General features: G+C 33.2%; 1 protein-coding gene across 2 annotated transcripts; it reads left to right on the forward strand.

Annotated features, from left to right (window-relative positions):
• Nucleotides 1-5,712: 5,712 nt before the first annotated feature.
• On the forward strand, nt 5,713-11,642 carry LOC130717450 (U-box domain-containing protein 43-like). Of its 2 annotated transcripts, none has more exons than XM_057567675.1 (4): nt 5,713-5,869; nt 6,939-8,277; nt 8,663-8,981; nt 9,816-11,642. In XM_057567675.1, exons 2-4 carry the CDS (start codon nt 7,048-7,050, stop codon nt 11,306-11,308), a joined length of 3,042 nt encoding a protein of 1,013 aa, XP_057423658.1. In that variant the 5' UTR covers nt 5,713-5,869; nt 6,939-7,047; the 3' UTR covers nt 11,309-11,642. The 2 variants fall into 2 exon arrangements, with proteins under 2 accessions (XP_057423658.1, XP_057423659.1); XM_057567676.1 differs by lacking the exon at nt 5,713-5,869 and adding an exon at nt 5,897-6,241.
• The last annotated feature ends 3,206 nt before the right edge of the window (nt 11,643-14,848 follow it).

Consider the following 14,848-nt stretch of genomic DNA (forward strand, 5'->3'; position numbering starts at 1 on the left):
GGAAAGATAAATTGCACCCGCCAGGAATCGATCCATGTACCTCCCACCACTTGAGCTATCCTACGGGGACACTCATGGTCAATATAAAAGATTTTATCTTAAATTACTATAATTAAAGAGATGAGAAGTTTATTTTGATACAAAATCATGTTCATCTATTATCTATATCTAAAAAAACCTTTTTAGACAAAATATTCACAAATATTGTATTTTTTATATATGATGGATTTTTGTTCAACATTTGGTTTTAAGATACAAAAATTAAATGTAGATTTAGTAGTGTTTTAAAAAATATGGATTTCAAAGTTAAGAATTATATGTACACAATTTATAGCATCATAATAAAAAAATTTAAGAACTCATGGTCAATTTAAAAGATTTTATCTTAAATTACTATAATTAAAGAGATGAGAAGTTTATTTTGATACAAAATCATGCTCATATATTATCCATATTTAAAACAAATTAAGAACTCATGGTCAATATAAAAGATTTTATCTTAAATTACTTTAATTAAAGAGATGAGGAGTTTATTTTGATACAAAATCATGTTCATCTATTATCTATATCTAAAAAAACCTTTTTAGATAAAATGTTCACAAATATTGCACTTTTTTATATATGATGGATTTTTATTCAATATTTTGTTTTAAGATACAAAAGTTAAATGTAGATTTAATCAATATCAATATCAATATCAATATATATTAGAAAAGAAGAACTTCCATAGTGACGTGTCAGCACTAGATTAATTCTTAGTGACGTGTCAGCACTAGATTAATTCTCATAAAAAATATTCTACGTGTCAATTTGTTAGAGGATATAATTTTCAATTGATATATGTTTTAATTTTATATATTCTAACCTAATTAATTGATATTATTTTAGAAGATATAAGTTTCAATTGATATATGTTTTAATTTTAAATATTCTAAAATAATTTATTGATATTATTTTAAAAGATAAGATTTTGTCTTTTAATTTATTTTTAGAATATATTGATTAATTTTTATTGAATTTTCGAATTTTTATTAATTCGGGATTTTATGAGTTTTTATTGTGATTTGCTAGATTTTGTTAGTTTTTATCTATCTTTATTTAATATAGTTTTTAATATTCAATTTTATTGGGATTTAGGTTGTTTATTTCTTAATTTTATTTTAATTTATCTTATTATTTATTTTATTTTGAATCCAGGAAATACTTTATTTTATTTTAGATTTACTTTTAGAGTATATTAATTAAATTTTCTTAAATTTTCGGATTTTTAATTAATTCAGAATTTTATGAGTTTTTATTGTGATTTGCTAGACTTGGTAGTTTTTATCTATCTTTATTTAGTACCTTTATAAATTTTAGATCTGATTAGGATTTAGGTTGTTTATTTCTTAATTTTATCTTATTATTTATTTAATTTTACTTCCAGGAAATATTTTATTTTATTTTACATTTATTTATAGAGTATAATAATTAATTTTTATTGAATTTTCGGATTTTTAATTAATGTAGAATTTTATGAGTTTTTATTGTGATTTGCTAGATTTTGATAGTTTTTATCTATCCTTATTTATTATTTATTTAATTTTAATTTCATGAAATATTTAATTTTATTTTTGAGTATAAATGAATTTTTATGGTATTTTTATTGAATTTTTATATTTTTATTTAATTCAGGATTTTATGAGTTTTTTATTGTGATTTGCTAGATTTTGGTAGTTTTTATCTATCTTTATTTAGTACCTTTTTAAAGTTTAGATTGATTAGGATTTAGGTTGTTTATTTCTTGATTTTATCTTAATTTATCTTATTATTTATTTAATGCTAATTCTAAGAAAATGGAGTTGATTTGGTGCTGAGGGTCTATAAAGCTACCATGGACACACAGAGATTTGATAGCTGCTATTTCTACCTCTGTCACATGTCGCGATCAGGACAGAGGTATGCCGTAAGATGATGTTACGTGAAGAAGAGTTTATCATGTTGTGCTTGATGGTTTGTGTCATTTCAGTTTATCCTTTGTTCGTAATTCAATCCTGGATTCTTAAATTTCACATATTTTGTGTGTTTTGATCCAAAAGTTTACAAATTTTTGCATAGACCCTTTAACGAATCATTGTTGAAGACGTAATGTTTTGATTATGATGTAATGTTTTTTCTATTGTTCTTCTTCCGCTTTTGTATTTTTTTAAACCAGATTTTAGTATAGTTTGTAGAAATTCATGCGTATGAAGTCATTCTAAACCAGATTTTGGTATAATTTATATAAATTAACGAAACTTAGGATAGCCTGAATTTATATTCATTTCTCAAATTTTGCCCGTTTTTATTCATCATGTTTGAACTGTGTGTATAAGCATACTATTTGCATTGTATGTGAATGATGCACAACTTACTATTTTTTTTTAATGATGCACAGGTCAGTCAAATTGATGAAAGCATATGAAGAGCTCACATTTAATCTTCATGAGTATGTTTAGCCCATTCTTAAGGTTGGTTCATGTTTTGCTCAAACTCATTAGTTTTGCATATACTCATGTTTTAGTATGCCAATTGGGTGACTTATCTTACTTTACTCTATATATTTCCTTAAGTTCAATTTAAATTGATTGTTAGTATAAGTTTATTGGTGAAGTAAACACAATTATTTTGGTTGGGAGAATTATTTTGTTTTTTTCTCACATATATAGATAATTTGTTGGGGTGCGCACATATGGGGCAATACACCATTTTTTGTTTATCTTGATTGAAATGTGTCTTTAATTTTTTGTTTCACAAGGGTTCCACCCCAAGATTCACAAATACACTAAATACAATTCTTTCACCACAGTCCTTTCAAATTGGTGAAGGAGGGTATTTTGTTCTTCAAGACTTCATTTTGGGTAGGGATGTCAATTTTGCCCAAACCCATGGGTACCAGCCCGAACCCGATCCGATTTGACGGACAAAAACCGAGTTGACTGGATTTAGGTTTGGGTTTGGGTTTTGCCCGTTACTGTAGCAGTTTATGGGTTTGGGTTTGGTATTAGTTAAATTTGTGTCCATACCCGCCCAAACCCGAACCCAAAGATACCTAAAACATAAAATTACAAAAAAATTCTCATACATGTATATATTTATAAACTTTGTTCTTAGTGTTTGATGATTAATTATACTTTTGTATGTTTGAGAAAGTAAACTCTAAATTATTGTTGTCTCACATTGATGATGGATGAGGATGAAAGTAGGTTCTGGATCAGGTTGCTATTTCACGTAAGGAATGGGTTTGGGTTTGGGTTTCGGGTAAATCTGAAACTCAATGGGTTTGGGCATGGATTTCATTTTATCGCCCATAAGAGCTTGTGTTTGGGTTTGGGTTTGGGTTCTGAGATTTGGGTTTGGATTTGGTAATTGTAAAACCCGTGCCCGATCCTACCCATTGTCATCCCTAATTTTGGGTTTCTATTTCAATCTTCTTCATGAATTGATTTTGTTCTTCAACTAATTGTAAGATGTCATATGCTTCAAGGATTCCAGCTTTTCTCTTCTTAATCAAAAGCAAAATGATTGAGGAAAAGAAAATCTTCTAGGGTGCAGAATATTCACTAATTGGAAAAAACAAATAACACGTGTCATTCTCAGATTAATTCTCATAAAAAAAATACATTTTAAAATTTTAGATTTGATTAGGATTTATGTTGTTTATTTCTTGATTTTATCTTAATTTATTTTTTATTTATTTTTAGAGTAAAAAAATATACATTTTTAAATTTTAGATTTGATTAGGATTTAGGTAGTTTATTTCTTGATTTTATCTTAATTTATTTATTATTTATTTTTAGAGTATTAATTAATATATCCCAAACTTTTTTTTAAAAAGAGTGAGTTTGAAAGCTATAGCTTAAGTTAATTTGTTAATATATTCCAAATAATAATAATAATAATAATAATAATAATAATAATAATAATAATAATAACATATGTGTGCGGATATGAGCCGGTTGGGTACTATAGTGCCCATACCTGCACTCATACCCACTATTTTTTGTGGGTAATTATCTATACTCAACCTCATACTCATTTAGCAGTTTCTTACCATACCCATAGTGGATATTTTTTGCGAGTACCCTATGATTTTGAGACCCATTGTCATTCATAGATTTAGATTTTGGCAAAGATGGATAGCTTCATGTAATGACATTGAATTATCTAATGGTGGAGAGCTTCGAGTTGCTACCCACGTGAGTATGGACACGGGTACATGTAATTTTTAAAAACGCGGGTATGGAGATGGTACTATAGTACCTACCCATTGTCATCCCTACTTAGTTGGAATAAACACAATAATGTTATACTTTATGATATATCTTACACAATCCTGATTTGTGCTACTATCACATTAAATTTTTTAAAGATTAATATGTTGATAATTCCTTATATCTATGATTTGTGTTATCGTCTTCATATTTTCGAAGAATGTGAAACGAGTTCCTCTTGGTCTCAATTGGGCTTAGAAGAGAAGTCTTTATGTCCACTTTACTCATCAATTCTGACTTTTCTATTTCATTCGTTGTTTAATATATTTTTAATAATCAAAGTATTAATTAATGTATCAAATACAATAGACATATTTCCCGTGCAACGCTCGGGTAAAAAACACTAGTAGTGTTTTAAAAAAATATGTATTTCAAAGTTAAGAAAAACAAAATTTTTATATTTTTTATTGGGATGATATGAGGACGACACATGGCAAAACCTTCTAGAAAAAAACATTCGTTTAATATATTATATAGATCGGATCAGGTAGTTTTGATTGGTCTAGTTAGAAACCGCGACCAAGACCTTGACTGGTTCAACCTAGTTATATAACTGGTCTGACATAGAATCGGTGAAAACTAGTCCAAAATTGTTAAAATCAGCCAGAACTGGTACAAAAATGGTCTGAATCGAATTGACTATTTAATTTTCAAGTTTTTTTTTTATGATTCAACGTATTGAGGACCATCTTACTATCATGATTCATGCACCTTGTTCTTTAAATTAAATGTCAACAATCTATTGTACGCTTTTTTTTTGTGGTCAATATTGTACGCTAAAGAAGGAGGGAAAGAGCTATTCTTTTTGCCTAACAAAGACTAGTTCAAAAAACCATGACACCTCCCAACTTAGAAGAACCCACCAAGTTGGCTACACCAAATCTAACAAGTTTGCTGCCGGGCTTTGTTTTCTCTTTCTTCTGTTTTTTAGCCAAGCAGATTGATAATTCTTGGGCTTGTAGCCTTCCTCTTTGGGCTTTGTCCAGGTTATTGAGATTTCTTGACAAATTACAACTATATATTTTTGTTCAGTCCATCTCATCAAATTTCCTTCATGTGAAGTTCCATTGTCTCACGTCACGACCAAATCAACTAACTGTCCGCGTTCCCTGGGCCCCATTCAACTAAGCTAAGTCTATTGGATTGAACCAGGCTTTATTTAATGCAAACCAAGAAAAATATAGTTTATAAGTTAAAATGACTTGTAAATTTTAGCACCTTTGTTTCTAAGTGATAGCTCAAGCAGTAAGAGCTGAGAACATATGCATCGAGGAGGGGAAGATTCAAAAGATCAATCGTGTAATACTGCAATTTATGTAGTATAATATCTATTAAGTGCTAGTCATAAAAAGGTCACATGCTCAATCTAGAATAACTGCCCTAAATTTTTTATCAAATGAAAATCTACTAGTGCAAGAGAAAAAGTGTGTCACTAACTTTCCTGACATTTTCCTGAAACCATTGACTAGCTCAAGTCTTCTCTCCCCATTCCCAGATATCTTCATTGTCAAATAATAATAATCATAAGCTCTATTTCCCAGTTCTTACTTCTCTCCCCAGTTTGGAGCTTCTGTGAGGTAAGCCTGCCACTCTCTCTTTTTCCTTGTTGTTGCTGCTGGTAGTGACTGCATTGCAGACTTTGAATGAGACTAACTGTTTCACTTGACTTGATGTTCCTTCCTTATTCTTTCAAAACTTGAACTTTTATTTATAAATATGATGATCCCTGTCACTGGATTATATATTGTTTTGGAGTTGTATGTAATTTTGTTGGTCTAAAGCTTTTTCCCCCAATCCATTTTATTCATGCCCTTCCAATTTAGACACCATTATCTTAAACTATAAGTTTTTGAGTACTCAAAAGTGAAATGGAGAATGTTATTGTGTAAAAAGTACGAATTTTGAGGGCAACAGAATCTCTTCACTTCAGAATTGTATTTCTACATCAGGTATGCATCATGCAGAAGAAAGAGAGATAACATCATGCAATTTGTTTTTTTGGTTTTTCGGTAACATAATCATGGCGGTTGTGATGATGAAATTGAAATTATCCTAATTACAAGAAATTCTGGAAGTCTTATCCTTGATTTTAGTTTGATTGTGGCATGTATTGATAGCTTGAATCTTGGTTAATTAACTTCTTGATTGTCAATGTCTTCCAATGACTTGTGGACAGTTGTTGTTTATCTTGATATCATGCATCTCCATCATTTAATCACCTGATAGTAGCCTTTTATCTCTCTGTGACGGCTTAATCTTTTGATTCCATATCCTTATTTTTCTCATCAAAATATACATTTCTGGAAAATTGTTGCCCCATATTATGAATTGCATTATCAAGCAATTTAATTGTGATTCATATTTTATATCTTCCATCAGACAAGTTCTCTTAACTCATCTGTCATAATCACAATAATCTGCTGGTTTGCAATCAACTTGAATTTTGGAGTTTTGAATCTGACTGGAACAAGTACCCAAGGTCTTATTGTTAAGAGTTGAAATGACATGTATCCCTAATATTATTGAGCATGATGTCTATTTTATATAGAATGGTGTAGATAGGTAGTTGAATTAATTTTCGTCAAGCTGATGCACAATATTCTTTATGCTCTATAAGAGGATTGATTTGGTGGAATTTGATTCCAGGGAAGAAAGAAGGAAGGCAATTTGTAGGTGCAATAGTTTCAGCTTCTGGGCCATAGACAGAGTTCAATTTGAACAGTTTGAGTAGAAAATTCAGAATAGACTTTTCAGTATGGTAGGATTGGAACTCATACCCATAGGCACAATTTTGACAGTGGTAACTAACCAGGTCTTGAGAACAGCTCATGCAGCAGCTGATGTTCTTGTCAGTAAAGAATGTTTCAAGACCCTTTCAAAACATCTATTTGACATTGAGCCAGTGCTAAGGGAGTTACAGCTTCAGGAACTGAATGATTCTCAAGCTGCAAGGGTTGCTCTAGAGTCTCTTGAAGCAGATGTAAAAAGGGCTAGTAATTTGGTGGACAAGTATCGGAACCGCGGGCGATTCTACTTGCTGGTTAAGTGCCGAACCATAGTCGAAGAAGTTGAAAAAGTCACAAGGGATATTGGAAAGTCTCTGAATGTTCTTTCTATTGCAAATACTCAAGTTCTATCAAGAATTTCAGATCAGGTTGATAGGCTGCAGAGTGAGATGCAAAGTGTGGAGTTTGAGGCTTCGCAACCTCAGCTCCAGATTGTTGACAAGTTGAATCAGGGAATTAGAGAACAGAAACTGGATCAGGCTTTTGCGAATTACATGCTTGAGGAGATAGCAAAGGAAGTTGGGGTGCCAGTGGAACCCTCAGAGATAAGCAAAGAGATAGCCAGCATTAGGAGAGAAAAAGAAGAAGCTGCCAATAGGAAAGAAAAGCTTGAATTTTATTTTTTGGAGCAGATCATTCAGTTGCTCTCTCGAGCTGACGCGGCGAGGGATTATGAAGAGGTTAAGAATCAGTACTTTGAAAGGGTTAAGGTGATACAGAGATATGATTCAAGGAAAAAATATATCCACCCTCTTAACTCTTTCTGTTGTTGTATAACTGGAGCTGTTATGGTTGATCCTGTGAGCCTTTGCACAGGTACTACCTGTGAGAGATCTGCCATTGAAGATTGGTTTTACAATGGAAACATGACAGATCCGGAAACGAAAGAGGTTCTTGAAGACACTACCTTGAGGTCTAATATTCCTCTTAGACAATCCATTGAAGAGTGGAGAGAACTCAATTACTGTCTTGTAATAAGTTCTATCAGGGAAAAGTTATTATCAAGCTCTGACATGCAAGAATCCCTGAGTGAAATTCAAGCTCTAGTAAGGGAGAATTCTATTAACAAAGATTGGATTTCTATTGGAGAGCTTACTGATATTGTGATCTCTATCCTGGGGAACTCTGATGACAGAGAAGTGAAGATGAAGATTTTGATTACTTTGAAGGATGTTGTAGAGGGGCATGCAAGAAACAAGGTGAGCAAGTTTTTTTCTTGTTCTTGCTTCAGTCAAACTACTTAGTTCCTTCTTAAGGATTTGCAATTTATTGTTTAGAGGGATGGATGGGAAAAACATGGGTGCAACAAATTTGAAAATATTTCCTTGATAATGCTACTAGTTTATCTTCATGAACATGATGGTTTTTAAGAAGTAATACGTTGCTCATTATGGCTCACTGCTTTCATGTTACTGATTTCTATATTGAAGTTTCTCTCATTCTGTTCGTTTATGGAAGTGGACTGTGGACCAGTTTTACCATTGAGATATATTGTTTCTGATTCTTTATATTGCTAGACACACACATATTAAACATGAAATCAAGAAGACCAATATAAATTCAACATTTGCATTGAATTTTCAGGAGAAAGTGGCTGCATCTGTAGGATGGGATCATATAATTTCATGCTTAGGGGGTGACTTGGGGATTTCAAAGGAAGCAATTCATTTGCTACAAGAGTTGCTTCTAGACCGATCTGGTTGGAATCAATGCTTTTGTAAAAAACTTTCTCAGAATCGCTATGCAGTTAGTTTCCTTGTCACCCTTCTAAAGGATCCTGTCAACGATTCAGCTGAGGTCGCGGAGAAGATTTTGAAGGAACTTTTTGAAATAAATGAGGACAGCATTGTCACTGCTGCTACTTGTGGCTGGTATAAACCACTTGTTGATCGCATGGTTCGCGGTAAGAATATGGATTATTTCCTAGTTGTTACATGTTATTGTGATGAGTTTAATATTTTCATTAAGCTGAATAGATAAATATAGCTGAATTGCAATGGCAGACAAAACAAGGATGTCATCTCATCTAAGCTTCTGCGGAAATGCAGAATTATCTTACATTGTTAACTTGAACACTGGGTTTTTTGTTGGAAACACGAAATGGATGCGCACTAAAATTTCAATGAAATCGTTTTTAATGATAATTGTTTTTTAGGAAACAGTTTTAGAATCTTTTCCTATTCCATGTTCTTGATGATGAACTGAAACCCTCTACATTTGATGTCCCATTCTCTATCCCACCAATCAAATTGTGTCATGTCATTTAAAAATCAATCATGTAAGGTTACAACTGTCATAGTCATGCATTTTTCAATTAATATGTCACAATTTGATTGGTGAGACAGGGAATAAGACACCAATTGGGGACGAAATATTTCATTCCCTTGATGACTCCTACTTTTGTAGAAAACTCTTTGCATTAATGGTATAAAAAACCTCCTTGTAATGCCTACTAAGGTGTTCTAGTAATGGATGTATCCTCTTTGAAAAAATTGGCATGCTTAAAAAAACATGGTAAGTGTCCATATACTTGCTTCTATTTTTGCAGTGCAAAATGATTCATCTATTTCTTTGTGGACATAGTAAAACATGAGAGTCTTTTTCCTTTATCGGAGAGATATTTGTTGCACTCTGCACCATAAAAAACAATTGTAAAAAACAATTGTACTTTAGACACAAAGGTTAATTATAATATGGCAGATCACATTATTTATATGTACTTGCTTTATCTTCTCAGGACCAGATTCGAGAATATCAATGGCAAAAGCCATAGTTAATTTGCAGTTGAGTGATTTAAACTTGAAACTCCTTGGCGAGGAAGGAGCTATACCGCCTTTGCTAGAAATGCTATCTGGTAGTATTGACTCAAAAGACACATCATTATCAGCACTGGTTAAACTAGCAGGTTCTCATGCCAACAAGGGAATCATTGCTGCATCAGGAGGTGTTCCTCTTATTCTAGATTTAATGTTACTTCCTCGGACAAAGACATTCATTACCATTAAGTGCTCCGAAATACTTGAGAAACTTTCGTCTTCTGAAGATGGAATTGAATTTTTTGTTGATGGAGAAGGGAAACAGCTTGAGTTAGATTCCATCATCACCAATTTGCTATCCCTGCAGCAGAGTTCTAGCTCAGGTCACAGCTTGCGTAAGCCTACACTACGCGCTCTCCTTGGCATTTGCAAGTTTGAGACTAGTTTGGTGAAAAAAGCAATTCTTGCAGCCAATGGTGTATCTCAAATTCTCCCACTTCTTGATGACTCTGACTCAGAAATCAGAGAAACCGCCATAAACTTGCTCTTTCTTTTCTCCCAGCATGAGCCTGAAGGAGTAGTTGAATATCTCTTCAAGCCTAGAAGGCTGGAAGCTCTGATTGGACTTCTTGAGAATGAGGACAATGACAATGTACAGATGGCTGCAGCAGGATTACTAGCAAACCTGCCGAAATCGGAACGAGAACTCACCATGAAGCTGATTAAAATGGGAGGACTTGATGCAATCATAAGCATTTTGAAAACTGGCAAAATGGAAGCCAAAGAGAATGCTCTCAGTGCACTCTTCAGGTTCACAGACCCTACTGATATCGAGTCACAGCGTGACCTGGTGAAACGCGGAATCTACCCTTTGCTTGTGGATTTTCTCAATACCGGTTCTGTCACTGCAAAGGCAAGAGCAGCAGCTTTCATTGGTGATCTTTCCATGAGTACTCCAAATCTCACCGTCGTTTCCAAATCACCCGGTTGCTGGTTTTTAAGATCGTCGCGAGTTCCTCTATGTTCAGCACATGATAGCTTATGCAGTGTGATCACCACATTTTGTCTATTGGAAGCAGATGCTTTGCCTGGTTTGATAAAGCTGTTACATGGGGAAGTTCATGCAACTGCTTATGAGGCCATTCAGACACTTTCCACATTGGTTTTGGAAGAGTGTCCTCAAAGGGGGGCTCATGTGTTGCATGAGGCAAATGCAATGAGACCCTTGTTGGACATTTTAAATTGGGGAAGTGATTCTCTCAAGGCAGAAGCTCTAGGACTTTTGGAGAAGGTTTTTGTGTCAAAAGAAATGGTAGAATACTATGGAACAACTGCTAGATCACGTTTAGTTGGTTTGACTGGCATGAATATATATGGGGATGGACACCTTAGGAGAAAGGCTGCTAAGGTGCTATCATTGCTTGAACGATATTCAAGGACATCATCATCTGCAGTCTCTGGAGTTATGGAATGAAGCTCTAGGCCCTTAAGTTGGAAGAAATTTCTTCATATATAATCTAGTTTAACCAACGGGTGGTTGGTTCAAGGGGTGCATGTTTGATGTTTGATTCCCCTTAAGCTAGGTCTCAAGTTGAGTTTTGTGTATTAAAGAAAACCCTCACTGGGAGAGGCAGCAACAGCCCACATGAGAATGTAAATGTCCAGTATTTCATGGAGGATACCTGTGACTAGTTCACTTTCGTTTTTAACCAATTTCGATATTGTCACTCAGCTTTTTCTTTGAATTCTCACATTTTCCTCTGTATTATTTTTTGTTACTTAAAAATCCAAGGTACTTTCTAATTCAATGTGAAGTGGTTTTGCTCAACTTGTAAAATCTCCAAAGCTTCTAAAGTGTAACTCATTAATTGTGCATCCGTCGCTCCCACATGTTGAAAATTTTGTCTTCAAAATTGATGTTGAAGGACAGACTGGACAGTTATCAACAAGACAGATGTCTGCCAACTATATGGTTTATCTTGTTACTATCATTGTTTTGCTGTTAACATGACAATGGGACCATGCCTCAACTCACATAAGAACCCTCTTGGAAAGGGAAAAATGCCATTACATAATAAGCCAAAATTCGATACAGGGTAGAAGCAACAGAGATAAGATAAGGATCTTCTCATGTGGTTTTTATGTTAAAATTGTGTACCTATTAAATAAGTGGCCTTTCATTACTAGCTAATATTTATAAAAAGAAAGATATACCTTCCACAAATTGAGTTAAGAAAGCTCTCTTCTTCAATACCACAGTGCACGGTAGTGATTGCAATTGAGAACACAGTGGAGCAGGATAAGTTCATAACGGGTGAGGTACATGTGAAAGGTGCTCTGACGCATATGTCAACAATGGATCATTAAGAGCATCATCTTAATTTAGTACAGCAATATGAAAACAATTATGAGCAATGCTTAACTTAGAATGCAAATCATTTCCGGCCTATTATGTTGGTGGAACTGGGGTGTTTGCCTTGCTTTAGTAAACTTTACCATTAACTCTAACACCTTAATCTTTAGTTTAGCTAGTTAGGTAGATGAGAGATGGTTTTTTCTTGGTCGTCCTAGCCGACTAACTTGACATTCACTTGGTTGTAAGTCTCTTACGTCGACAATGACAATGGTGGGTTGAATGAACGTTTGGGCCGAGCAGAAAAATAAAAATTAAAAACTTCACATGATATTGTCAAACGTGGATCGTCTGCAGTCATATTCTTTACAACTTTTTGCTGCAAATTCTTCGTTGCTGATTTTTATATTAAATGACTCAGATTAATTAATAAAAACTTAAATTGGTCAAAACTTCCAAACTCTTAGTCGTTTTGTTGCAGCATAACAACTAAGGATCCAAAATTTGATATTGTCATGTAACCCTAATCCAAAGCAATAGATGGCACTGATGATACACAGCCATTCTCTTTCTTTTACATTATCTGTCCTTGTAGTAGTTGGGGGACACATATGCCCAAGAATCAAGACCAATGTAGTGAAAGGTGGAAGATGTGTTTAAATAACTGTTGGATTACCAATACGGTAAAGCTATAGTTGATGAGTCAAGTGCAACATTTTCTGCAAGTGTCATTCATAGCTTGATAAACCTCCTGGACTTTGATAAGATCATAGCTCAAAGCCAACAGTGAAGAGACAATGACTTAACTATGATAGAAAAGTTGTAGCATAAAAGTTGACTAAAACAGTAAGATGTGTTTCAATGTCTCAATCACTCGTATAAAACACAAACACCAACCAAATTCAATATGAGAAGTTATTGTGACAGCCCCCAAAATTCACAATTAATAGTCAGCAAGACAGCTAGTATGTTGTTAGATTGCAAGCTATTATACATTAAGACAAGGCCCTTTATAATTATAAACTTCACATTACTCACCAGGGCGTTGTATTGAATGATGAACTTATGGAATTGATCAAAATTAAAATTCAATTTCCAGCCCTTTTTCATCTTCCACTTTTGGAGCCTTTTGATTCATGTTTTGAGCGCTGATATATAACAAACCATTTCCAACTAACATACTATTTCCAAAACAATCTCTTATGTTAAAATGCATGCGAATTCAAACAAATTATGAGTAAGAAGTACAAAATTTCACATGAGAGAATCTTAATCCGGGTTTATATAGTATGTTATAGACGTAGGAGTGTTGATTTCTAAATTGACCTTACTACTTTGAGTCAAACCCAAAGGCTTAATATGTTTGAGGTCTCCAACTATATAAGAGGAATCAAAATTGTGTCCCTAAAAAAAAGTCTTTTAAATGTTATCCTCGAGAATTTTTTTAAATCAAATTAAGTTCTTATGCTTACGTGTCATTAGTTTTGACCAGTCAATCATCCATGTGGCGAGTTTAGGTTGCTCCCAATTCGCTTGCCGCTAGCTACTACGGAATCGTTGTTGCTTTTGGGCTTCTAGCTTCCAACTATCAGAAGTATCTTTTCGGAAGTTGTTGGAATTTGATTTGCTTCCTCAATTGGTCCTATTTGGCTTTCCTCCAAACGTGGTTGAGGTGCTGCAAGATTCGATAGGAACCGAACTATCTCATAGCGTTCTAAACCCAACTCACATACCACTTGAAACGGCGAACTACAATTAATGCTTGGAATCGATCAATGCTTGTTCCCCTTTTGGTGAAGAACAGAAGTTTGATTTTTGGAGGAAAATCAAATATTTCTCTAATTAGAGATACCGCATCAATGCAAATTTTCTACGACGACATACTATAATCAAACGACCTTACATGACCAAGAATACATTAAACCCAAAAATGTTGATGATACTTCATATATTCATACGCCCCTCCAAGTAAAGTATAAAAATGCCTTAATTAAATGAGTTTTGATTTATTTACACTTTACTTCATCTTTCATCTTATTTAACTCATTTTCTCTTTTTATCCCTGTCTTCTTTTTCTAGCACATCCTAACCTATTAATTTTTTTTTCTTCAGGATTTGGAATTTCTCAAGTGTAAACTCGCAAATTTTTTCAAGTTAAAATACTGTGTCTTTCTTTCTTTTTTTTATTATAGGCATCTATCTTTCTCTTGATACTTATTTAATATGTGGATTCTTTGAATATTTATGAAGAAAAAAATAACATAATGTTCCACTTGATATTTTCAATTTCCTATTTTTCATTTCTTGTTTCCTTAATTACTCCCCACGTTCCTTATATATTAACTTTTTTTTGATAATCCCATATATTAACTGTCCATGAAGAGAAGAAATACACATATTAAAAAATGTAATTAATTTTGTTGATTTTCATAAAAGTATTATTTCTTTTCCTATTTTGCTATGAATTGTATTTTATCTCTTACTTCCTCTGTTCCTATTTAACTGTCCACTTTGAGTTGAGACACACATATTAAGGGTGTGATTAATCTTGTTGATTTTTAGAAAAAGTGAGAATTATTTTTCTATTTTATCCTTTAAAGTATGTGTTATCTCTCCTCATTTATTGTACTGACAAGGGCATTTGTTGTAAAAACATCATTT

Source organism: Lotus japonicus, chromosome 5 (genome assembly GCF_012489685.1).
Source record: "Lotus japonicus ecotype B-129 chromosome 5, LjGifu_v1.2".
Taxonomy (NCBI): Eukaryota; Viridiplantae; Streptophyta; class Magnoliopsida; order Fabales; family Fabaceae; genus Lotus; species Lotus japonicus.

What these genes read in the sequence shown, in the direction of transcription:
- LOC130717450 (XM_057567675.1), top strand. Translation starts at nt 7,048, where the DNA reads ATGGTAGGATTGGAACTCATACCCATAGGCACAATTTTGACAGTGGTA. An exon ending in AGGGGCATGCAAGAAACAAG is followed by an intron (nt 8,278 to 8,662) that starts GTGAGCAAGTTT and finishes TTGAATTTTCAG; the next exon opens with GAGAAAGTGGCTGCATCTGT. An exon ending in TGTTGATCGCATGGTTCGCG is followed by an intron (nt 8,982 to 9,815) that starts GTAAGAATATGG and finishes TTATCTTCTCAG; the next exon opens with GACCAGATTCGAGAATATCA.